General features: G+C 37.3%; 1 protein-coding gene across 1 annotated transcript in view; it reads right to left on the minus strand.

Annotated features, from left to right (window-relative positions):
- ERC2 (ELKS/RAB6-interacting/CAST family member 2) overlaps positions 1 to 25,637 on the minus strand; it is a 502,285-nt gene that overhangs the window by 323,427 nt on the left and 153,221 nt on the right. Inside the window, exons 5-7 of the mRNA XM_044451516.1 lie at positions 24,991 to 25,032; positions 19,164 to 19,319; positions 12,570 to 12,737 (exon numbers count right to left, since the gene is read on the minus strand). Of these exons, the coding sequence (XP_044307451.1) occupies positions 12,570 to 12,737; positions 19,164 to 19,319; positions 24,991 to 25,032 (366 nt within the window). The remainder of the gene's footprint in view (positions 1 to 12,569; positions 12,738 to 19,163; positions 19,320 to 24,990; positions 25,033 to 25,637) is intronic.

Raw genomic sequence — 25,637 nt, forward strand, 5'->3', positions numbered from 1 at the left:
ATGAGGAACCCCTGGTGCTGCAAGGCAGTGGCTATGTTCAAACAACATGACAAGCTACCCTGTCATGATTTGCAGGTTTTTACCATGATCTAGCCAACAGACAATCAAGTGATTTCTGTTTTATCATGCTTTCCATCTTCCCTGCTCAGTCCTCCCACTGATTTGTAAATGTTCTTGGAGATTTTTTTTTATTTTTTAGAGTAAAGAGAGCTGATCATCTAGCTGAAATTACTCTCACAATGGAATTGTGATATATGGGAGGCTATCAATGTCGGTGTACTTGAGTGCCCTCTGCAATGCTCCAGGAGATGTCCTGCTTCTTAGTATACTGGTGGAGCTGTGGTCAATGGAGCAGAGTGGGTGAACTTCCAAGTGAAGTGAAGTTTCTGATGCCACCATCTGCCCAGTTTGGTGAATCACTTTTAGTTGTTACAGCCTGTATATGTGGACAAGGTGCTGGAAGCAAAGTGGTTGACCACAGGCTCTTTCAGTTCTTACCCTTCTTAGCTAAAAAGAGCCAGTCAGGGAGAAATGTTGTGACTGAGTGGGTTCACGGTATGGTAAATTAGTTTTTACATGAACCAATGGTGCCATTAAGATAATGCAAACACTCTTGAACAAACCCATTCCAGATATTCAATAACTGCAGCTCAGTTCTAAATACACACAGATCCATCTCCTATGACAGCTGAATCAGGTGGGCATCAGAAGTCCTAGACTCAGTGATGAGCCAGTTAAGGTCTGAAAAACTGAGGATGACTCCAAGCAAGATGGAGGCCCTGTGGTCTCCAGGAAAACAGGATTATCAGCAGTTCTGAATGAGGTTGCAGTTCTGAATGAGGTTGCACTCCCTCTGAAAGATCAAGTTCATAGTCTGGGGGTTCTCCTGGATCATTCTTTCTTGCTAAAGATGCAAGCAGCTAGGACAGCTCGGAGAGCTTTCCACTAGCTTTGGCTGGTACAGCAGGTCCTGGACAGGATACGCTGCACAGAACAAATCAAGGATGAGGAATATTCATACATCCACATGCACATACCTGCCTCCAGATGTCACTAGACAGTATCTCCCATTGCCATAGCCAGAATTGAAATGACTATGAGGGTTATTGTCCAAAAACATCTGGAAAGCCACATATACCACAAATAGTGGTCTTGTGGTTTCTCTGTGAAATATATTATTTCTAAAGCTGCTTGAACTGCTAGAATAAAGAATAAGCTCAAATACAAACAAGCATGCAATTATTCCATATATGTGTTTTCATATTCAGGTATTTAACAAAAATGTAGATACAGCTTTGTCTAGAATTTGGACATACCATTCAGTATGTTCAAAGTGAAAGCTATCAGTAGTTAAGAGAGAGATGGAATTGATAGATCTCATATGATAAGAATAAGTAACCTAAGGAAAAGGAAAATGCCAAAGATATTTATTGTTGAAGCAAATATTTTGTTAAAGGGCAATCCTTTCCATGGTGACAAGCAGGATCACCCTGCTTTTCAAAGGGGTTTGATCTTTTCTTTCAGAAAAGATATAGCAAGGGCTAATTAGTATTTTGCCTTTGAAGATTTTGTATACTTTCCATTTGTCACAAAAACTATTATTTTAATAAAGAGGATGCTCATTAATTTGTGTCTCCTTTCAACAAACACTGTTAGAACAAAACAAGTATTTTAACAAGGTGTTATTGTGCACAGTAGCAGTTTACTACAACTTCTTCTCAAGTATATGACCACAACTTTCATGGCTCACTGTGTTTAGCAACTGTAATTTCTTCCCACAGCAACTGAAAACTAAGAAAATTGTTCCCGCATGTTAGTGCCAGGCAGTCCACAAACGTTTTATTTACTTGAGCCTTCAGGCTGCCCAACTGCCTCATCATGGAAAAGTTGTGAAGCAGTCTATCAACATCAGCCTACACTTTGCCTACACTTCTATTTTTCCTTGCTTGAAGACATGAGAACACATTGTTAAATTTCATATATTCATATGGTACGGTTAGAATAACCCACCAGAACTTCTTTGTTGGTACAAAAACTGAAGAAATCCATACTAATTATCCTTGCCAAGTTACTGACTAGAGACATTAATTTTGTTCATCAAAAATGTATAAAGATCAAACTACATTTTATGATTGTCATTGATCTTTCTACTAGCTGTCGTTTTGTTTTTACTTAAGGCACCTATGGGTGAACGAAGTGTTGTGGGGACTGAGGGCTCTTAAAACTTCCTCTTGCTCTGCTTCCCCAATCTAAATATTCCGAAGCTCCTTTTGCCTCTGTTCAGGCTAGCATGGCGAGCAGGAAAGATGAAGAAGGAATCTAATAAGAGGATGAAAATACAACAGATTTTCATGGTTCAGCCTCCCAGATTTTGGTTTGCTAGACTCCTGCTGGTGCTGACTTCCATCTCTAAGAAGGGCCATGATCTCTGTATTAAAAGAAAACAAACCACACACTTGATAAAATGATCAATTTACACAAATTGGCAACTAAAAAGCATCTGCTCCTAGTGTAAATCATGATAGATCCACATGCTTTGTGAGTGCCATTTTGTGCAAACCAGCCAATTTAATGCAAATTTCCTTAGCATGTTTGTTTTTATTTTAAATGTGCAGTTTATGGTCCATTTTAGGTACAGGCGTCTGTAGGGATTAAAACCCAACCCAGACCACTTCTGATCATTGAACCAGAAGCAGGAGAAAGACCAGAAAACTCAAAGAAGTCAGATTTTCCTGTTTTGATTTCCTTATTTGGAGGGGGAAGGGGGATACAGGCAAGATACAGATACCTTTGTTCCCTTACCCAGAAAAATAACACTTTGAACAATTTAGAATAGGAAGAGAGCACTATTCTCTCACTATCCTTCTCACTATTGTTTTCTACTCACTCATACATTTCTAACATGTGTTAAATTGTTATCCATCTTTTATGCAAGGAGCTCAAGGCTCCTTGAGTATATGGGGTCGAGGATTTGACCAAGTGCTACTCAATGAGCTTTACAACTATGTGGGAATCTGAACCTGGGGTTCCTCCATCTGTACCCAATATTATAGCTGCTGCTCTACACTGGCCTCTTTTCAAAGCCATACAGCCTACAAGCACCATGACAGAAAGGAAGAACAAACAAAGAACAAGATTCTCAAGCTGCTAAATATTATACTCAGTGTTTTTTTTGTTAAAAAAAAAAAAAGGTGCCGGAACTCACGTCTTGTTAATCTTTTATTTTAAAAAAATATATACTCAGTTCTTAACATTAATTTAATTTATTGTATTTAAGGCAAATGTTCATAGTAAATTCCAAAGTTCTGTCCGACAAATCTTCTCGAGTCCTTTTCCCTGCTGTTAGTATCTATGGCCGATTGTCATCCTCTGAGTAACCACAGATCAACGTTCTTTGAAGGATCGAAAAGTCTCAGAGGTGGTCCGACAAGTTTGATGAACAAAAGTGCTGAAATTGTCTTAGTCTTCAACGAAGCTCTTGTTGGGGTGGCAATGAGGTTCATCTGTGAAACCCACGTTCACATGCACTTGAAGAAATGGGAATGGTATTCAGAGTCTGTATCAAATGCAACAGTTTTTCTGGATATGTCTTTTCGAGAATGTATTCACGGAATCCACGAATCATTTCTCTTTCATTTAGTTGCAATCCGATTGACAAGTTTCTAATTTCCACGTCTCCAAATGTCAGCTGAGTGTGAACATCTTCAGGCCAATGTTTTTGATCAAGTACGCGAGACCAATATGCCAACTCATCGTCTTTGCTATCAAGCAATCTTTTTTCGATTGACTCTTTCAATTTTGTATAAAATGTACTGGGGTCAATGGAAGGAACCTTTCTTGAATCTTTTTCGTGAAGTAAAACTCCACGAAAGCGAAGATCACGTACAGCAGCAACAGCGCATTTATAATAGGGCCCAAAGTTCTGTCTTCTTTCTTCAAATACTTGTACCAGTATTTTTATTTTCATATTTGCCTTGTACAAGTCCATGTTGCGGTCCTGTAGGTCCAAACTTAATTCTGATAGTTCTTGGAGAGCGTCACACATCAATCCTAGGTCCAATAAAAATTCTGTAGATGTGATTTTTCTTTTCAAGCCATCATAAGTGCATTTATCATTTTTATCTCTTGTAGGATCATGCATTGCTTCTTCAAAATGATAGACAAGGGATTCAAAATTATTCCACACAGCCAAAACTGTACGGAAACTAGATGACACCCATCGGGTACTTAAAATTCTTCCAATTTTCAGAAGCTCAGCCCCCAGTTATTCTGCACATAAATGCAACTCTCTACTATTCTTTGCCAAAGCATGGTATATGACGTAAAGTTTATCAATAAATGATTTGAATATATTTATTCCTGAAGTTTCATTGACAGCATCACCTACTGATAATTCTAGTCTGTGAGCACAATTCCTAACTATAATAGAAGGAAAATGTTCTGACAGCAATTTTTTCACTCCACTTTTACACCCTAACATTACAGCAGTGGCGTCGCACGCCAGAGAAACCAAATATTTTTTAAAATAATCTTCTGTCATCCTATAAGAGTGAAGACATTGGAGTAAGGAATCAAATACTCCTTCTGCCATTACTTTTTCAAGTTCTACCAAGTCCAAAAACAAATTTATTGGTGAATTCATTCCAACACCTTCAATACAGCATCGAACATATACTATGAGGGTAGCTTATTTGCTTATTATGGTTGATTCATCAATTATCAATGAAATTTTATTATTGGATTGAACCATTTCTTTAAGCACAGTTTTCCTCATTTCTTCACTTATATGATTAACAATGTTAATACATGCATTTGTAGAATGACGAATGCGACCCATTTCAACTCCGTTCAATTCTTGCAGATCAATTTCCATTTCAAAATGATGGAATGATTGATTTTCCTTTGCTACTTTATATGTAGTTCGAAAATTTTTTGCAGTTACTGTTTTTTCGTGAGATAATGATGTTAAAAAATATTCTCAAGAGTCATTTTTTCACTTTCAGCAACTATTTTTAATGCTTCTTTATGTGCAGCAGATTCTCTGTGCTCAAAATTTTTTTCCAAAGTGAGCTCAACTGTTGCTTCCTATCTTTGCCAGAATAGGTTATCTCATTGTTGGTCCATTCATTGGAAAGTTTCATTCCCATTTTTGTTTCAACTTCAAGAGTTCCAACTTTTCTACAAGGCGTACAGCCAAGTTTCATGTTGCAAACACAAAGCCATTCATTTTTCAAGCAAAAATCATTTTTTTGATCATAGGTCCAGCAGTCCGGCCAGTCATTTGTAGTTTGGCTTTGCTTCTCAAGATCAGATTCAGAAATATCAACAGGCGTCGTTATTTTCGTGTGTTCTGTCATTGTGTCTGTTAATATTCTGGCCGTTTTATTAGCAGGACTGGTGGATGAGAAGTAATTAGTAATTTTTTTCATTTTTAAATTTGGGGTCACATTTTTACACTAAAAAAGATTTTCAATTCATCAACTTTTTTTGAAATAAAGAACTTATTTACCTTTTGCACGTAGCCAGTCACTCTACGCACACATAAACAGAATGGTCGCCGTCGGCAGTAAGCACTCAGCGCGCGACCACATGACCGATCCCAAGCCGAGCAGCATCCCAAGCCGAGCAGCGCCCTCACAATCAGTGCGGACACACAAGCAGTCTGCATACACTATTTTAATAATTTTTGCCACCGACCTACTACGCCCGACAGGGTGATTCAAAATCACTTGGAAAAATCCATTGGAAAAATTTGTCAAAAAAAGGTGCTGGAACGCTGTTCAGGTGCGTTCTATGACAAAAAAAAAAGCCCTGATTATACTCAATATACAATTATGTTTTTGCATGGTGTGATAGCAGAATTGTGAAATATACATAATTCTGCCACTAGCCTATACTAAAGAAGACATCATTCTCACTAAACAGATGTTGAGAGCATTATAAATCTGTAAGAAGACAGATAGCTAAAAAGACAAAGTTGGAGTTCTCTAGTGTATACTTAACTCAAAAATACTGCAGTAGTGACAAGTTAACTTTAACATCTATGTCAAGAGATTATTTGCATTTCTAACACCCTTAGTTGCTATTACTTACAAGGAGTAAAATATGGTTAAGGTTTCAGAATTTTCCCCCAAAAATATATCCAATGAACAAGGACACTCTTTGTGTAAGAGGGACATTACAATAGGATTACAAATTATTTACTATTTTAAAAATGTATGGTAATAGTTACTGAAGGAACATCTCACCAAGATTTATTTCTTTGTATTGAATATTTTAAACATTTAATCACTTTTTAACAAAGAATTCTCAAAGCTGTTTATATAGTAAAAGATCATGCAAACTTGTTTCTGCAAAGTTGTTTCTGAAGAGCTATTAGCATAATTATTTCAGGCTGACAGTCCCTCTGACCAATATGAATCTAGGAATCCAAGTTTAGACAGAACTATATCAATTCTAACTAAATCTCAAGGCAGAAAGATGTAGACAACCTCTAGCCCTGTGACAAAATCAAATGTTTTGGTTTAATTCATAAGAACATGACAAGTGACTTGGAAGATGAAACCAACCTAGTCCAGCTTTCCACTTCCACAGTAGCCAACCAGATGCCTGTGGGAAGTCCACAAGAAGGATATGAATGCAAAATGTGAGGTCATGACTTTCAGCCTTATCCTTCATGAATTTGTGTAATCCCCTTTTAACGGCATCTAGATTGGGCATCATCATCATCATCACATCCCTGTGGTTGGAACTTTCATACTTAATGTAAGTGATATCAGAATGAGGCTGAACTGTCACTATTAGCAATATCCAATTTCTGTTCTTTACAAACTCTAAGGAGGCTAACTTATGAGATTAATTAATTGAGACTTGGAATGAAATCTCTTGTCACCACTACTTGCCTCAGTTCTTCAGAATTCCTTCCTAAAAAAAAGTCAGTTCAGACATTGGTATCTTCCCTACATGTTCCACAGTGAAGACAGATACCAAGAATTTGTTTCACTTCTCTGCAATCTCCTTATGCTTCTTTAGCACACCTTTCACTCCTTTGTTGCACAGTGGTCCATTCACCTGTCCAGCTGACTACCTACTTGTGATGTAAATTTTATCTCATTGATGACTATAAGGCTTTTGTAACATGCTACTCATTCCTCCATTCCCCACTCCCCACAGGCACAATTCCATATTGTCTATTGACATTTCTTGTGCAAATGCCCCTTTCATTCTCGGCTTGTACATGATGGCATCTTTTCTGAACTGTGAACTTTTCTGAACTATGTGAACTGACACAAAAGTCAGCAACAAATAAATATGCAGGACTTCATTTTCTTCTAGGAACTACACACTGCTTTCTTTTACTATACAGAATAGTAAAGTAGCCATTATCTGAAACTTGAGCAATGTTGAAAAAGATGGTTTCTTGAAATACAGTGAACATCTATCATAACTAGCTTTCCATGTCAGTTTCAATTTTAAAAATTCAAACATAGTGTAGAAGTAAGCAGTGTATCAGTATTTAGTTACAGTTATCATTCTCATCAATTTAATTTGCTGGCAAGACTGTACTTAGAAATTACAGAACTCCCTTTTAGAAAACTACTGATTTTACAGTTTGTTTACACTCAAGCAACAGACCTGCCAATTTAAGTTTGTGTGGCTTGAAGGGCTGGCTCAATACTTTATGAATAAAAGGCTATCCAGTGATGCCATCACATGCACTATCAACATGCAATAAACTGAAGTCAACAAAAGTCAGATGCTAAAATTTCAGGTCAATGTAAGGTTTGCTACGTTACACTACTGATCTAAGAAAGGACAACAGATATTAGAAAGCTGCTACTATGGATGCAGGGTGCACTAAGGAAGCAGTCCTATCGATTAAACACACATTGCTCTTAAGCCCTTAAACCTGGGGATTTACCATTATCCAGTGCAGAACAGGGTGGGAGAAGCAACCGAGCCAATCTTCACCTATTCATACCCCCACCTGCATTCTAGCTAGACTGCCATTTTCAGTCATCTAGCTGAGGTCCCGCAGAGTGAGAAGAAAGTGCCATGGCTGCACTTTGCCAGCTTTTTCCAAGCAAATCCAGACAATGGCTTCTACCTAAAAGGTATTATTATGCGGATGCTGACTAACTATGCTGTCTCAAAAGCACAAATTAAGAGCAATGCAGGAATTAATAACAAAAGAAACAAGAATTCCAACAAGGCAGGATACTGGCCATTTGAGCAAAACAACTTATAAGCAGTTGATTCCAAAGTGAATGCCCCTCTTTTGTTCCAAACTGGCAAGACCAAACCATGCCTTCAGGAGCCAATCACTTTGAATGTCTGATGATTTTCATCTAGCCTGCCCTCTTTGCCTGACTCCATGTTGTTGTTGCTAGTCGGGAAGACATGTCCTACCTATCCCATACTACAGGATTAATGATGATTGTTGGTTTGTCTTTCCCTCTCCTCATCAGCATGTTAATTTAACAGTATTTGAAACTGGCTGCCAGCCCCTGACAGGCTTATCTCTGGGCCATTGGCTTTGGCCTTTTAGTTGTGGAATCTAATTTCTCTTCCTCTTCTGACTGAGAATATGTTCCCACATCTTTTAAAGGCATTTTTGCAAGAAAGCTGGACCTGATTCCTACAGGAAGTAGGCTGAAGAGTCATCAGGATTCCTTGGATCCTGGAAGCCCCACCTTCCTCCCTACCCTACCCCTGGAAATTCCCAGAATTCCAGAGAGGTTCTTTCCATGCTGGTTGCGAGGGGAAAAGGATCAGAGCACATATTTCCAGGTCCAAAGTTCTGTTTCCTTCCTAAGTTCTAAGATTCTGGATCATCCCACTGTTTTTTCCCTCCCCAGACAATGCCTGGGGGTCCTAGGATTGCCTTCTAAGTTTCTTTAACTATCCCTCATCTTTAAAGATTAGTAAAATCAGATCTGGAAATAGTAAGAGAAGTCAACAACTATAAATAAGCTTTTAGGATTATTTGGTGTAACCAATGGTATTTTTGTTTGCAAATGCACATTATTCAAACTACCAAGAAGTTTTTAAAAAGTACACAAGTCAGGCTAAAAAGGGTAGTCCACCACAATCCACAGGTCAGATTTGAATCTATGGATGGCACAAAATTACTTTAGAAATAAAAAACCATGTTTCTTTTTGCAATGTAATAGTAATAACACTTCAGAAAAGTACAAAACTAATCTGAAAGCACCAGTTAATATAACCATGTATTTGCTTTATACTGGCATTTTTGCTTTCTACTCTGTAGAATTAAGTCTAAGTGTCCTATTAACTTATTACGCATATGGAGGCTCTCATTTCCATCTGATCTCCAGAAAAAGGTGCCTTTAATGTATTCAGTTCTGCTGCCAAATAACTCTTGCACATGAACAATTACAGCTAATTTTAACCAAATTGCTTCCTGTAAGAAGTGGACATCATTAAGAATCTTTCTCCATTTCCTTTTACAAAGAAGTCTTAAAGATAGAAAAGAAAGCCCTTTGTGATGCTGCCTGATAAAATCAGTAGGCTTACACTACGCAGTTCAAAGCATAGAATAGAAATCACCTAGCCTCAATGGAGCATATAAAGTAGCATGCTGTGCTTCAAAGCTACATCAATTTATTAGGCCATTTAATTATGTAAGTGTGACATAAATTGCTCAAAATGGAGTCTAAACTGCAGTGCAGAAGACTAAAAAAATGAAACTGCTTTAGGGTGCAATCCTATGCATATTTAGATAGGAAAACCTCCTACAATCCACTACTCCAAGTATTCCCCATGCAGCTAAAGAATGATAGGAGTTGTAGCATATTCTTCTATCTAAACATGCTTAGAATTGCATCCTTAGTTATCAAAACGCCAGTATTCAAATAAATATTATCACCCATTATCATAAATGTATTAAAATTCACTACTAATATCATCACAATATTGTAAGTTATTTTTATTCTACATTCAGCAATTTTGTTATCTTTTACAAAACTTGTAGGTTAAAAGAGCAATTTATTTATTTATTTATTTATTTATTTATTTATTTATTTATTTAATACATGGCTTTTCTAACCCATCTACCACTGACTGTCTCAGGATGGCTTACAATAATTTTTCTTTAGCTGTATAGATGAAAGAAGCATCAACATCTCAAATAAGGTGTGATCTGCCACATCCAGACCTCTCATTGTATAAACCTTTGTAACAGGAACCATTCCAAATAGAGATGAAAGCAGGTCCTGACTTGAATAAAAAGTTGGGCTCTTGCTCCTCTTTCCCTCCCTATTATTTTGCAACCCATTAGCTGTCATTTCTGCTCACAGTAGTTGTTCCTTATCACAACCAGCAAATCCTTCGCTGAAAGGCAGGAGTCCTTCAGTGTATTCCCAATCCATTATTTCAGTAGTCTATAAACAAAACTCTACCTAATTTGCTTGTATTTCTTTCCTTTTGTCTAGCACTTACATTCACCTCCTACTGTAGACTACTGCATTTTACACCATAATTTCAGAAACAGGGGGACAATTGTAAAATAGCCATCCTTTAAAGCTTAGACATCTCTGTGTTTCATAATGACTTACCACAGGTGAAATAAGTTCTCTCTTTACAGAAGCTTACGGAGGTAGCTAACTAAATCTTCTTTCCCATGCATTTGTGCTTTCTTTTACAAGCCAATGTAATTGCATGATAACATACTGTAAATACAATTACAGTATGCCAAAGAAGTTATCATATTGCAAAATATTAAAACCTACCATAACACGTCATAAATTCTTAACACTTTATTAGAAATGCAAAATTTAGCTGATTTTCCCTTTAACTTATATTACCTGAGTTTACCTTATACAATAACTATTTTAAGATACATAAAAAAGACTGAGATAGTTTCCATGTCAATAATCAAAACATTCACTGTAAGGAGAAAGAGGCCATCTTAAGTATTTTCTTTATAATCCTGTGTTTCAGCCAAAGCAGTTCACCAGTATTAAAATAGCTTTTCACAAAGTATAGCTGTAACTTAGTCTCACCAATTCAGCTTAGTTTAGCTTATAAAGGCCATAACAAGCCATAATAAGAGAAAGACAATGAATTAAAAACTACTTTCACTAATCAAAACTGATCGCACCGGTCAATCAAATAATTAATCTAATTGATCTGTCTCTAATTAGCATTACCATCCCTTCTTGCTAGGCATTTTTTGTGCAATATTTTACTAAGACACCCCCTACTTTAAAAGAACATTCTATGCCCAATATTGAATTTAAAAATTCTACCACATTCCTTTAAATTATTTTTGTTAACTGAACAGATAAGAAAGAACAAAAAGAACAATAACACCTCATCACGCAAGTGCAAATCCAACAGTTCACCACAAGTGCAAATCCAACAGTTCATCACAAGCCAATCCTGAAATCACAGTTAAAGCAGTGACTATTTTTACCAGTTTAACCATACCTGTCATATATATATTAATAGAGAACACAAGATGATATCCAGTGATTTGTTTATTGAGCCAAATGAAGGAAAAATCTAATAAATGGTAATTCCCTGATCAAATCACACATAAGTAGCTGAACATCAAAGCGACTGATTCTGCTCGCTAATAACAAATACAACAAATAGCACACTTGTTAAGGTCAGTGGGCTCCTGCACCATAATCAACATAAGAGAAATAGAATAAGAGAAATAGAAAGATAATATATAGCCAGAAAAGGATTTAAAATGTTTCAGTATAATTATTTCAGATTTAGAGGTTAGACTCATTTTTGTTTTGTTAATGTCATGATGGTGCAAATAAAACTGCATTTTGAATGATAGATGTTGTTCTGTTGTACCAGTGACAGTAGATTTTTAATCTCCAGACTGTATTTAAACATCCTTTACTTGTAAGTACATGTAGTACAGTTTATGGTCTAAATTGGGCTTCCTTCTCTTCCAGTTAAAAAAAAGTTTAAAATATGTTAATGTTTGGGCCTTGTCAGTTCCCAAGAGAAACAGAGGTAGTAGCAGTAGTTAACCTCAATAGCTATTGGAGCTTTGAGAAGGAATGCTTAACCAAATAAGACTGAAAATAACTAAATATCTCCCGCATAATGTATCATTTGGCTCTAGCTTGCAGAAAACTGCAGTGTTTTTTTTAACACACTTCTTTTTCCTGATAGGCAAGTGTTTTATTTTCTTTATACAAATGTGTACATTCTTCTGAACTGGGTATCAATTCCGATTATACAGTAGAACGGCCTTATAAAACAGATACATGACAGCAACTGTTCTATTAACAGCAACAGAAATATTATACATGTGTACACTTATTGAGGGTTTCCTGTTCAAATCTTCCGGTTCCAAGAAAAGCCCACCTGCTATCAAACCAAGCAGACATTTTGCAAGTCATACTGGACTGTTCCTGGCATCAGCTAAGAGCATGAGTTATTTTACTATTTTATAACAGATGTTTAATAGGTGAAATTTTGTCTTCTGCATAGTCTCGTAACCAATACATCACTTTTAATTCTGACCACACTCCATTAACGAAACATTTATACTGCATTAGATGCTAATAAAAATACCTTACCTCTGTCTGAAGTATAGCCGCTCTCTGTTCTTTGGCAGTAAGTGACTCTTTAAGCACTTCAATGTGTTGCTTGCAATCGGAATTCTGATTGCTAAGGGTTTCAAGCTTCGTTTGTAAGGCAAGAAGTTCTGATTCTTTCTTTGAAAGTTCCTGCTTCAGCTGATCAATCTAAAATTTTAAAAATAATATTTATTTATTTACTACTTGCTGAGCTCAGGTTACCATTGTGAAAGCAAAAGAGAAACCAAGTAGGCAAAACAGGTCTAGCTGTGTTCACCCCAATACTGTTTATTTAACAAATGTTCCTTCTCATTGCTGCATAGCTTGGTTTGACTTTCGAAGTATTTGAAAGACAAATGTGTGTGGATCCCTGAGCCAAGAAACCTACACATGTGGAGGTCTAGGGTTCCTCACCACAAATGTCCATGCTCAACATGTGGATGTCAGGCCTGGGGTTAGAGCTTTCATGTGATTCATGTGGAAATGGACTGTGCCAGATGCTTCAAATATTTTAGTAGTGCTGTGAAAGCTGTTTTTCTGAGTCTTCCTCATTGTGCTGCTGCAATATTTAACACTCAGCAACCATATAGATGCAGCCAATCACAAAACTGTTTCCTCTAATTCTGTCCAGGATCCAAACAAGTGGGTTGGGATGCCTTTTTAAGTTGGGAGAGCCTTTGAATGTCACAGCAGTGCTACAGAATTAATAATCTGTGGCAAAGAAGCTGCTATGACCATTTAACATTTAGATGGTATATGTGGCTTGACCTATCACCTACGCTTCACTGTTCTTTCAAGACTTCATAATTCTGTTACTGGCCTGCAATATAAGCTTTGTGATTACATCCAATTGCTTGAAGAGGTGGTTAGTCTCCTGTGAGCTGGACATCTGGATTTTTGCATGATTTACATAACTTCCTTCCCCTTCCCAAAGGGATAGAAAGAAAATACAAATTGTATAGAGCCCAGCCACCTGTGGTTTCCTATTCACAGTTGTTAATGTACATGGATCAAAGGCCTGCAGGATGAATGCAGGCTTTTGGATTATGTGCGTTCTGTGATCCAAAGGCCAGGATTCATTCCCAGGGCCTTGGGAACCCATCCCTGTTCTTCATAAACTAAACTGAGAGGGGATGACTCAGACCAAAAGGGGATCCATTATCCCCACATTGATATTGTGGGAGATAGTGGAGGACAAGAGAACTAAAGTCCATGATGCCATGAAGACTCCTATGTGACATTGCAACTAAACAACTGTATGGCCTGCCACAACATTCAAAATAACTGACTTGTAAGGTAGCCAAAGGTGTAGTGAGATTGTGTTTTGAGTAAGGTAATCAATAATTTTCATCTAATAACAGGCATTTGTTTGGAGATTATTCCCTTTGGATCCATTTTGATTATTCCATATCAAAATGGATCCAAACTCTCTGCAGATGTCTCTCAATACTGTAGCTACTAGAAGAAATATTTAACTGGGGGAATGTGAAATTTGCCTGTGTGTGACTGTAAGATACTGAAACCATCTTTACCAATAATAGGATGCTGGTTATTCCAAGCCACTGTTCAAATGCAGAGGTGAAAAGAGTATGTAAAGCCAGGATCCGGGTTTTGATCAAAACTTTATGATGCCCAACACACATGCTCCAGCTTATTAAAGTACAATATTTATCAGCTGTAATACTAGAGAGTCACATATTAAGGACAATATTTTTAGAAAGTCCACATTGTTTTATTTTAGTTTGTATGAAATGAATCCTTTTTAGAATCAAACCCATAATCATATTTTATATTATTATGTTTATTTGCACATGTGGGATATTGGACATGCAAAGCAAGCACACCTTCCTTTATAAATTTTGTCACCTTCACAGAACAATTTTCTAATGTCATTTTAATAATAATTAAGATTAGTTATATGTGAAGCACTAAAATTATTTAGTACTCTATGGAGAGGTTTTCTTTAAAAAAGTCAGATTCAGTACATAGGTTTGCAATTTATAAGTAAAAGCAGAGGAAAAAGGAATGGTCATAATGTGAAAGCACAAAATGAAAAGGAAGAAAATAAAGGATAAAATTAAAAAATAGTCAACTTACTCAGAAGCACATCACTATAAAAAGGAATTTGTGAAAATGGCAAATATCTTCCCTGCATGTTCCACAGATCTGCCAACCCTAACCCATTATATATAATCACATATATAAAGTCAAAACCAAACTGTAAGAAAAAGTCTTTTGTAATTCCACAAAACACAAATGGAGGGAAAGTTAAAGCCAATATGTACTCCAGCATGTGTTTTATATGAGTTCCATATGGCTATCATGCAACCTAATCTTTACCAAAAGATCTTCCTAACGTTAACCTCAATAGAACCAACCCGGATAACCAGTAAAAGAGCAAGGTCTCATTTTCATTGCAGATACATTATGTATTTCTCTGCATGAGCAAGCAGCTCCTGCTAGATAATTTGCAAACTGGCAAAACGATTTGTTGTACAGATATAAAAAAGTAGTATCTGAAGTAAGATAGGAAACCTAGATCTTCTTTGGAGAAGCATTTAATGCTCAAAAGAGAACAAAAGGCTAGCGTTTTATAAAACAAGGTACCTCGTAATTTCTTAGTGGACAACAGAGGGGCTTCAGGGGGCAAAATGTTTCATGGAACAACTTTTGGATTACTTTTTCAATTTTTCTGCCTGTGTGTCATGGCATATTTGTTGATGGTTCTTTCCTCAAATGCCCATTTCAACACCATTCTTGAAACAAAAAACAAGGACATCTTCTTGGCAATCCCACCAATCAGGGCTCACATGGCATAATGATTCTGTGTAATCATAGAGCCAGCAGAGCGAGAACACCAAGTATTGTCCCTTCTCGAAAGAGACCTCTAGGCAAATAGAATTCAGTGGCATGTTGATTGCAGGAAGCAAATCATAAGAAAAGCAATGCTTCCTGTCATCATTTTGGATGGACAAATATTTTTACTTTTTTTCATAAGCCCCCCAAACAATCACTAAAATAAAAGTTGCATGTCACAGGGGCAATGTTTGTTTTCAGTCAGTCCCATAATTTGCAAAGAGAAGCTATATGGTTTGCATACTTTTGACTAGGAATAGAGTTAAGGAAAACATATACATAAATAATGTACATAAAAAGAGAAGGGGATGGCAAAGGTCACTGGGCGGGCAGGTGTGAGGTTGGGTGGACTCCAGGGGATGGTGGAGGACAGGAGAGCCTGGAGTAATGTTCTCCATGTGTCACAGGGAATCGGACACGACTTTGCGACTAAACAACAACAATACATAAAGGAACATGGCACATAATTCTTTATTATAAAAGGTAATCGTTACATGTAATAACACAGAAATAAAAAAAACCTTCATAGACCTAATACTATTAAATATATCACAACATGTGCGTTTCAATACAGAAGTTCTCATCATTAGACTAATATTCTTTAATTGCTTAATTATGGGAAAGTTAATTTGTGGACTGGAAATTGGAGTTTTTATTTCACCTCAGCAGGACTTAAAGTAGACTCATTGTAATGAATGAGATTTAAGTTAAAGTAACATTGAATGCAATCCTGAATCAGTAAACGTGTGTGATTCAAATCAGTGATTTTGTAAGCTTGTCAGTCTATTTAGTATGGTTGTTTAAATCAGTATTTGAAGATAATTGTTTTGTCTTCCTTTTTACAGTTTGGTATATGAGGGCCACCCCATGTTAGTGTTTGTTTGTTTGTTTAAGTTAATGTTTAGGTTTCTCAAATTTTGAATTTACAGAATTGTAATGTTATATTACACAACTTATGAAAAAATGTGCCAAAATCATTTATGTTATTCTTTATAATACCATGCCTACTAAGAATTTCATTATTTGTATTATCTATAATAATAGATTATTATCTCTATTAGCTTATCTGGTAAAGGAGCCTAACAGGGTCCTTATATTTTTTTTTTCTCCTAAGGTTGCTCCTAGTCTAATAGTCTTTTGGTTAAGGAACTATTATTTTCTGTCTGTTTTATTTTGTATACATACTTTTGAAACTAGGTTGCGTATCAGTTTATAGGAAACCTTGGCTTAGATCCTAACTTTGCCAATGCTCACAGAATGAGGCTTTTTAGTCTCCCCTTTCTCACTGCAGTATAGCACACTCATACAAAGTTGTTCCTGAGTAACTGAGGACCTTCTTAAATTACTCGTGGTGTTGCACAGGAGGTGGCAGCCAGAAGGAGAAATTGGCTAAAAAATAAAAAGTGTACAAATGTGTTTTTCACTAACAGAAGCATCTTATGCTCATGCAAAAGTGCCAGTGGATCCAGGTTCTTGTCAGAAAAATATAAGCAGTTCTTTAAATTGTTTTTTTATAAATACACAAAATGTTTGGATTACTTCACAGCAAACATAAGGGAAACCTTAACAATAACGAAGTCATGATGTAGAGGAGTTTATTCCTGTATCATGACTCAAAATATTAAAGCAATAATGACTATGTTGCATGCAATTCTTTGCAACGAATTCCACTGTGATAGCCTGTATGCTCCAGCTGAGCTGTTCATCTGTTCAAGGTTTCCTTAGGAGACTCCAAATTGATAAATTTGGTAAGGCAGTTCTCTTATAAAGCAGTTATGAGAATTTTATAAATGGAATTTTATAAATTATCAAAAAAGCAATAGAATTCTGTCCCAGTAGCTAGAATATTGCTTATGCACATACTTTGGTAAATGGACATCTATACCTTTGGGTGCACAAGTACAACAAAGTAGCCCCTAAGAGGCAGGGAAGGAAATACTGCACTCATGCTGCAACATAGATATGAGGGCATCATCTGGCCCCAGTATCAGTACAGCTACTATCCCTGTAATGGCTACATTACTTATCCTTCTTTAAGAACTTATGGGGAGAGAGGAAGGCGTCTCTACTTTGCAGAGCCCCATATGGCTGTTTTAAGCTCAGCACAAATGTACATTCATTAGATGAAACAATAAGAGAGGAAAGGGAAGGCTAAAGACAACTGAAATATCATTTCAGTGGCAGGAGCATAAACTACTGCTGGCATTTAGCATGGAGTACAGCAGAATACCTCATTTTTATGAATATCATCATCTTCCTTTTGCTTTCAAAGTTACAGTATTTCTATAAACATCTAACACTTTTTAAGAAGCCTAGGCCTTTACGTAGCACCTGAGCAAGGAGACTGTGAGACCAAAAGGAGTAGTTCCTCGTATCTTCCTTCACAGAATCATAGAATAGTATAACTGGTAGGGGCCATGAAGGCCACTGGGTCCAACCCCCCTGTTGGGGCAGGACTCCAATTTTGCAACTTTTACTACTTCACCCATACAAGGCTATATATCGGAAGTTCTGGAAAGAAAGTGTTTATTATTAATGGCCTCAATTTTTTCAAAGAAAAAGCAGAAGATCTTGATTAAATGTAGCTTTCTGGGGGGGGGGGAGCCATGTGTTCACGATATTCTGACTTCAGCAGACCCTTTTTCATTTAAATCAGAAAGGTCTTTAAATACTTTTTGCATTCAAAGAGCATTATAACACCTACAGTTGTTGGCCATGAAAGGAGCCTTGTTCTACTGTTTGCCATCAATCAGAACTTATATTTATCAAAGTTCCTTATCAATGATCTCAGGTTCAACAGATGGGGTATAATAAGATCTCCTTGCTGACAGCCATATAAATATTTTGTCCACCTTGAAAGGTCCTGTGATGAATGGCAGAAGTAGTATCTTTTGCTGCAAATCTCAATGGTCAGAGGAAGGACAGGCCTGCTGACAGAGGTTATACAGACTTTCATCAGAATGTGGCATGTTTATCAGAGGATTGATCAGATGGCTGTGACAAAACAAGTGCATGCAACCGTCTTCTACTCATTCATCTGTGCGTTAACAGCTGAAGAATCTATTGCATCCCTTCCTCTCAGTCATTATAACTTCCTCTCTCCATTACTGAAATTCCAACCTATTCATATATGACTCCAAACTGACACGGCTCATTAAGAGAAGCATTATTCTGAAGAGAAAGCAAATCCACATATTTTGTCTAGCTCATTATTTGAAGTGACTGTGCGGTTGTCTAATGTAAGAGAGTGGGTTAGCTGCTTTACTAAAAGGATATCGGTATCTGTGCCACATGTGGAAAACTGACCTCATGAAGGAACTCTGAACTGCCTTCCATCCCACAGGTGCATTTGCTGTAATTACTCAGCAAGGAGAGAGGCCCAAGAATTGATAGCAGGGATGCTACTGGCATGATTTTTATTCAAGGGGACAAATGTTCTTCCTCATTCAATGGCAATTAAATATGGTCTCCCCACCAGAGAATGCAATCAAACCACAGCGCGTTCTTCATGCTAGTCTGACATGAGTCTAACAAAGGTTGTCTGTGTACATAGAATATAACATGGAAACTTCTCTTACCAAAGTAAATCACTTTGCATTATACCCACATGATATTATCTTACTTTTCAGGAAAATTTTCTTTAATATTAACCTCTTCAGATTAAGAGTCAAGACAGCAAAATCACCTCCTTCCAAAATCAGAAATTGTAATGGCTCTCATTTTATTACATGTCTATACCTTATTTTTCATGAACTTTGAGTGACTCTTGTAAACTTCTATTTGTTTGATTTCTTCTTCTCGGTCTTCTGTGTTCAGAACTCCATTCGTCTTCAACATCTGTATTTCATCTTCAAGGTCTCTGATATTACGCTCCAGTGAAGCTATTTTTGTGTCCTAATTTTTTAAAAGAAGTGTTGGTATGCAGTTATTATACAAATTATTTATAGAAAGGGCACACAAACTGCAACACACAAGCAGCAAAGCAAAGAACAATGCTGGCACAAGAAATAGGAGCTCTTTCTTGTCTAATTGTACTGAAATAAGCCTACTGAGAGTTCTAAAAGAAAAGATGTCAAGGTTCAATGTATGAAAAAAAAAAACTTGCACCAACTCTAAAGCCAATAAACTATATAAGAATAAATGACAGAAACTATAATCAAAACTGGGCATAAGTATATTTTATATCTATATATTCACCTACCCAGACATTAAGATCATTCCTCCAGGTGATTCTGACAAATGAGGGGTACCATTGGCTAACAAGACATAATGCCTTTTTAAAGCTGACACTCTTATTTGTGGAATGTTGCCTCCACAGAAGATCACCTGGCACCTATTTTATTTTAAATATTCACCTACATTTTATCTTCACAAAGACCCTGTGGGATAAGTAAGGCTGAAACCTAGGGACTAGCCCAAAGTCACCCAGTTAATTTCATGGCCAAATGAAGACTACAACCTGCACCTCCAAAGTCTCAGTTCAATATACTAACTGCTAGGCCACACTGGCCCTTGATTCTTCTGGTCTTTTTGGTATCAGATAAAGAGCTTTTTATTCTCCCAGGCATTGCAGGAACTGTTTTTAGTGCTTTCACTACTCTCTTCTGCTTGTGATTTAAATCTGGTTTTATGATGTTGTAATGATTTTACTCTTTGCTGATGGTTTTATCTTGGTTTTATTCTTCACTGTTTTAATTGTGTTTTTTTCCTTATGTTTTTCATGAATTCTACATCACCCAGCAGTCTATGGTTACTGGGCAATATAAAAGTGTTGCTATTACTGTTGTCAAGTGCTTTCAAGTTGTCTCCAACTTATAATGACCCCATGAATGGAAGCCTTTATCCTATCCACAACATTCCTGCTTACTTGTTCTAAATTCAAGACTGTGGCTTTCTTTATGGAGTCAATCCATCTCTTGGTTTGGTCTTTCTTTTTGCCTTCTGACTTCAACTTTCCCTAACATGACTTTCTTCTCCAGTGAGACTTGCCTTCTCATGATTGTCCAAAGTATGACAGCCTCAATTTTGTGATTTTTCCTTCTAGGAAAAACTCTGGCTTGATTTGATCTAGGACCCACTTGTTCACCTTTAAATTAGTCCAAGATATTCACAAAACTTCTCCAACACCACTGAGTGCAGAAATAAATTATTCTTGCTATATGGAGGGTGCCATCAAATGTGGCTGCCCTTAACCCTCCAAAGTGAGAGGATTAATGGCATCCAATGGAAGACAGGAGGAGCATGGAGGTGAGGATGACTTCTGTATTCCCCTTACCATCCAAAACATTTAGATGCCCTGCTTCTGCTGTCTAAACATTTTCCCTCACCTCGTGAGGAGCAGAAGCTGAGGCACTGCCAGAATTCTTCAGAACATTGGTGCCTTGCTCTTCTTCTCCATCCCAGAATGCCTATCCATGCCAATTCTAAAGATGGTCTCCCATCCTCTGAGACCATCCAGCATAGAAAGAACAACTGCAGCTGTGAGGATGGAGTCTCCAAAGAGTGTTTTTCTAAAGTCAGAACTGGGACTCCAATCTATCCTCAGTATGCTCCAGTCAAAATTAGACCTTCAGATTACACCTAAAGTGCAAATGCAGCTCTTGCCAGCATGGTGATCTCTGGGAAATAAAGTCAGTTTGAAAATATCTTTTCTTTTAAATACTAAAAAGTATGGTCAAAACTAAAGAAATCATTCTGATAAGACAGCTGTGGAATACATCAAAGGTAAAGGTAAACAATCACCATGCAACACTTATCTCACTAGTCCCTAACATGGAGGACTATGCTAAAACCACCCAGAAAGGAGGAATAGAAATGAAATCGGTGGTGGTGGTGGGGGTGGGGGTGGTGGTATTGATGTCTCAAGGTTCAGATAATTTATGCACCAAGATGCTTTAAACATTCTGCCATTCGGACTATGGAGTAATTTTTTTTCCCTGTACAATACAGAGAATTTGCCCATGTTTTCAGATGGATTAACATTTAGAATCCTAGTTCCCAGCAGGAGGGATAGAAAATTTTAGGGAGAGAGCAGGATAACCTGCTCAAAATGTGATAAGTTCTATGCACACCCTGGGCTGCATTTGTGAGCCCCATCTCCAAACCCACAGACTATGATCTGCCACGACCACCTTTGAGACTTTGAATGTAGCTGTTTCCAGAACTTTCAGAGCACCTTAGATCAGACTGATGCATTCTTTTCAGCAGAAGTAGTTGGCACACTCTGTTACAAGTCACCAAGTTAGAAGAAGTTAAGTCAAGTCAGTAACATTAATCTGTGTTTGAATTTGTAGATTTTTGTTTCTCTGTTCTGTTCTGTTCTGTTCCGGGGCATTAGCTCCTAAGCAGGTAGCCTTCTTACTCCTCTCTAACAGAAGGACTGAAACATTTGTTTCATATATTTCAGTCTATAATTTTAACACAGTCAAGTTAGAATGCCTTCCCCACATCCCTTGTATTATATTGACCGTAGCCCTCACTTTAGGCCTGGATTTGATGGCATGGATATTGCTTTAAATCTTGACCTGTCCCATTGCAACCTATTTCAGTACACTGCTAATAATACACACCAGTGAAGTGGATCAATCCATAGTAATCCTTTTCTGATTTTTGAGTTTGTATTTAGTAATATTATTGTTCTTCATGTACTGTATTGTTAAATATGGAAATCACTACCTCAAGGTATAGTGATGGCCACCAGTTTGAATGGCTTCAAACAGTGATTGGAGAAATTCATGGAGAACAAAGCTAGCAATGGCTACTGCACCTGATGGCTAAGTATCCAGGATCAAAGCCTGAATGTTTATATATACCAGCTGCTGGGGAACACAGGTGCCAAGGAGCTGCTGTTGCACTCCTGTCCTGCTTTCCCATGGGCTGCTGGTTACCCACTGAGTGAACCAAATGCTGGACTGAATGAACTAATCCAACATGGCTTTTCTAATGGCATATATATTCTATGCTTGTTATTTTGGAAGCCATCTTGATTTTTAAACTGAAATGTGAAATTAAAAAAACTCCTTTGAAATGTTAGCTGTCTGTCTAATTTTAAGCAATTCCTCCTTCTCCCAGCAGCCCCATCCTGCCTTGTACCACATTGTTCAGAAGCATCCCAGCCCCTGGAACGGCTTTCCAGGAGGTGCTGTTAGCTGCAGAGGGTAGGACAGAATTAGACATTTTCCTTCTATGAACTTTGTCAAGTTGAAGTACCAGCTAAAGTGGGATGTCCTGGAATATGTTGTAGCAACATAAATTGCAATATTACATTCACGTGTTCTAACATAGGGTTTGCCCATCCCTGCTATATACTAACAGAGATCTCAAGTCTGACAGTACAGCGCCTCAGGTAACCAAAATGGCACCATCCATACACAAGAGGGAGGGACTGGCAGACATTTGGGGACATGAAGGATTTCAGAAATCATCCCCCCACCCAAAAAAAAAAAAAACATTTTAGGCAAAAAGACCTAAAAGGTAAGGGAAACTCAAGTGGCCCATTGAGAACATACTCAATGGATGGACCAAAAAAAAAGGAAACAAAAAGAGAGGTGGGGAAAAGGAATAGATGATGCTGGAAGAAAGCATAGCTGACACCATGGACAAGAACACTCCACACATTTTGTTGCAGGTCCCACGTAGATATGTATTGTATTGTAAACATAAAACCCGAGAAAAAAGAGACCCTGGGGGGAAACCCTAATTATGTCTGGCTATTATTTCTGATATCCCCATTGACAGTAAACATGAAAGTGAAAAGAGCTACCACAAAACTAACACAAACCTCTAAACATAAGATCTGAAGAGTTTGGTACAATAGCTAACATTAAAGCTGTTTATTGGAAATAAGATTGCTTCGAACCCTGGGTGTAACTAACTTCTTGAACAACTGAACAAAGGAAGTGATAAAATCACAGCATTTGGAATCTCTCCCTGTAACTTCTTTTGGAAATATGTGCATTATCAAGTTGTACCTTTCTGTTTGGCCCATAATAAGGATGCCTTATTGTGTTCTTTGAATTCAGTATCAAACATCATAATACTACTCTAATAAAGCAGAACCTGCCATTTTCCTTTCTGCTGCTTCATTCCAGCAGGAAGTAAAGAGTTGTGAAGAAACTCATTCCTCTGAAAAAAAACAAGGCACTCTGTCACCAATGCCACATTAATATATATGTAATACTGGAACATAACTGCACATATCTGCAAAAAGATGTTCCAGTTGGATCAGCTTGAAACCACAGGTAAGGATTATGGGGATTTTGTTTCCATTTGTTTTTGGCCAGAATTTACCAGTTCACAGCTCCTAGAACTGAACCTGAAATCAAACACAGTCATACGTTTCTAATCACTGGAAGTAAACACTTGCATTTCAAGAACGTGCACAATTGATATCTACTTCTGGGGAAAGGTGTCTGAACATACATACACATTTTTAATTGGAAAAGAAAAACTATTCACTTTCCAATATAGTCACAAGTAGGAACAAGGTTTGAGGTGGAGTTCAGAGAACCCCTGTAGGTTCAAATCTCGCTTCAACTGCACATCCATAGGCTCTGCTGTAGCCAACTTACAACCATCCCACACAAATGTGTTGCTGACAAAATGCTCTCAATCACCTGCTATTCTCTATTATTACTCCTTGCCTCCAGGATTTACACTCTTCCTTTCCAATAGTATTCAACAAGCAGTAAATTAAAGAAAAACTGACTGTATTTTCATGAAATGCCAGGGAAGAAATGATAATACTGTAATATTTGTTATTCAAAATTATCTGAAAAGTCTTTCTTTGAGTAATTGACTGGTAGTTACGAATTTGTGAATAGATTACTCACAAACAAATCTACTCAGCATGTCTTTGATTTCTATCTCACTTTTTTCCTTTTAAAGAACTCAAAACAGCTTACATCATTCTCCTCCTCCTCAACAACCCTGTGAGGTAGGTTGGGCTGAGAGTTAGTGCCTGGCCCAAAGAAACCCAGCTTGCTCCATGGCTGAGCAGCAACTAGAATCTATGTTTCCTGGGTCCCAGTCCCACATTCTTCATCACTACACTACACTGGCTCATGTAACAAAACATGTGATAAAAATTTAAGACACAATCTTGAGACATTAACCAAAAAGCTCCAAAGCAAAACATAAACAGTGAATGGTTTTAAGACTGTAGCCCAAGAACTGGCTCGTACAGCTTTTTTTTTTTTTTAAAGAGCAGGCTTAGAAAGAAGCAACTGGGCTTTACTATAGACTTTTTGCTTCAGAGTAAGCCTTCTTTAAAGCTCCCAAACTTTGCAAGGTGACTTAAAATGTTTAGAGGAAACAGAGTAAATGGAGTAAGCTTAAGAAGAGGAAATACCTTGTCAAAAGTGATATTCCATTATAAGATAAAGAAACAGAAAGAATAATTCACAAAAAGAGAAATCAAAGAATCTCATGCGAAGTCTATTGTGACTCTGTTCATGTATGTCTCCATACTAGAGTCATTAGCTTAAAGACTAGAGCAAGGGCAGACTACTGCAGAGTAAACACTACAAACTATACTACACACTCAGCTTTGCAGCAGCAAACATACCTGAAATATCACAGCTGGATCAATACATAAGGATGGTTCTCTCTGCAAGAAGCAAGGTAAATCACAAAAATTTTCATTCACTTAAGAACTTTTGATTCACCGACTTCCTTTCTTGCACATGAGACAGAGTTTCTACCATGTATATCACTATTTCTCCAAATGTTGCACACTTAATAACTACTTGTTTAGATCCCACCCCTAGAAATGAGAGGACTTAACAGGGTTCTTTTAAATCTTTCATTACTATCACTGTTTTTGCACAGAATAAGCTTTAGGTAGGGCTGAAGAATAATTTTTTCTTCATATTTTATGTTTATTATCAGGATTTTACCAAAGTCTTTTACTGTAAGGAGAACGTGATCCAGTTTAACTATGATGACCCAGTAGGGCAACCACATCAGTTAAGAGTATTTAAAGCTTTCTTGCTTTAAAGAACATCTTTCTCTAGTTTTAAAGAAGTGAAGTCCTGAATTTTGTATCTAGATAAGGTATTTGGTCCTTAGGACTGCAGCAAAGGTCGCAAATAAGGAGATCCTTGTGTGTGTCCAAGGGGTTGTGCTCTTATATCAGATTTTTCCCACTGGATTCGCATGGGAGTCCCAGTTGATAGGCAGTGTTACCGGAAGGGTGTTCATGTACCCATTTCC

Source organism: Varanus komodoensis, unplaced genomic scaffold, assembly GCF_004798865.1.
Source record: "Varanus komodoensis strain SLA01 unplaced genomic scaffold, ASM479886v1 scaffold6_2, whole genome shotgun sequence".
Classification (NCBI taxonomy): Eukaryota; Metazoa; Chordata; class Lepidosauria; order Squamata; family Varanidae; genus Varanus; species Varanus komodoensis.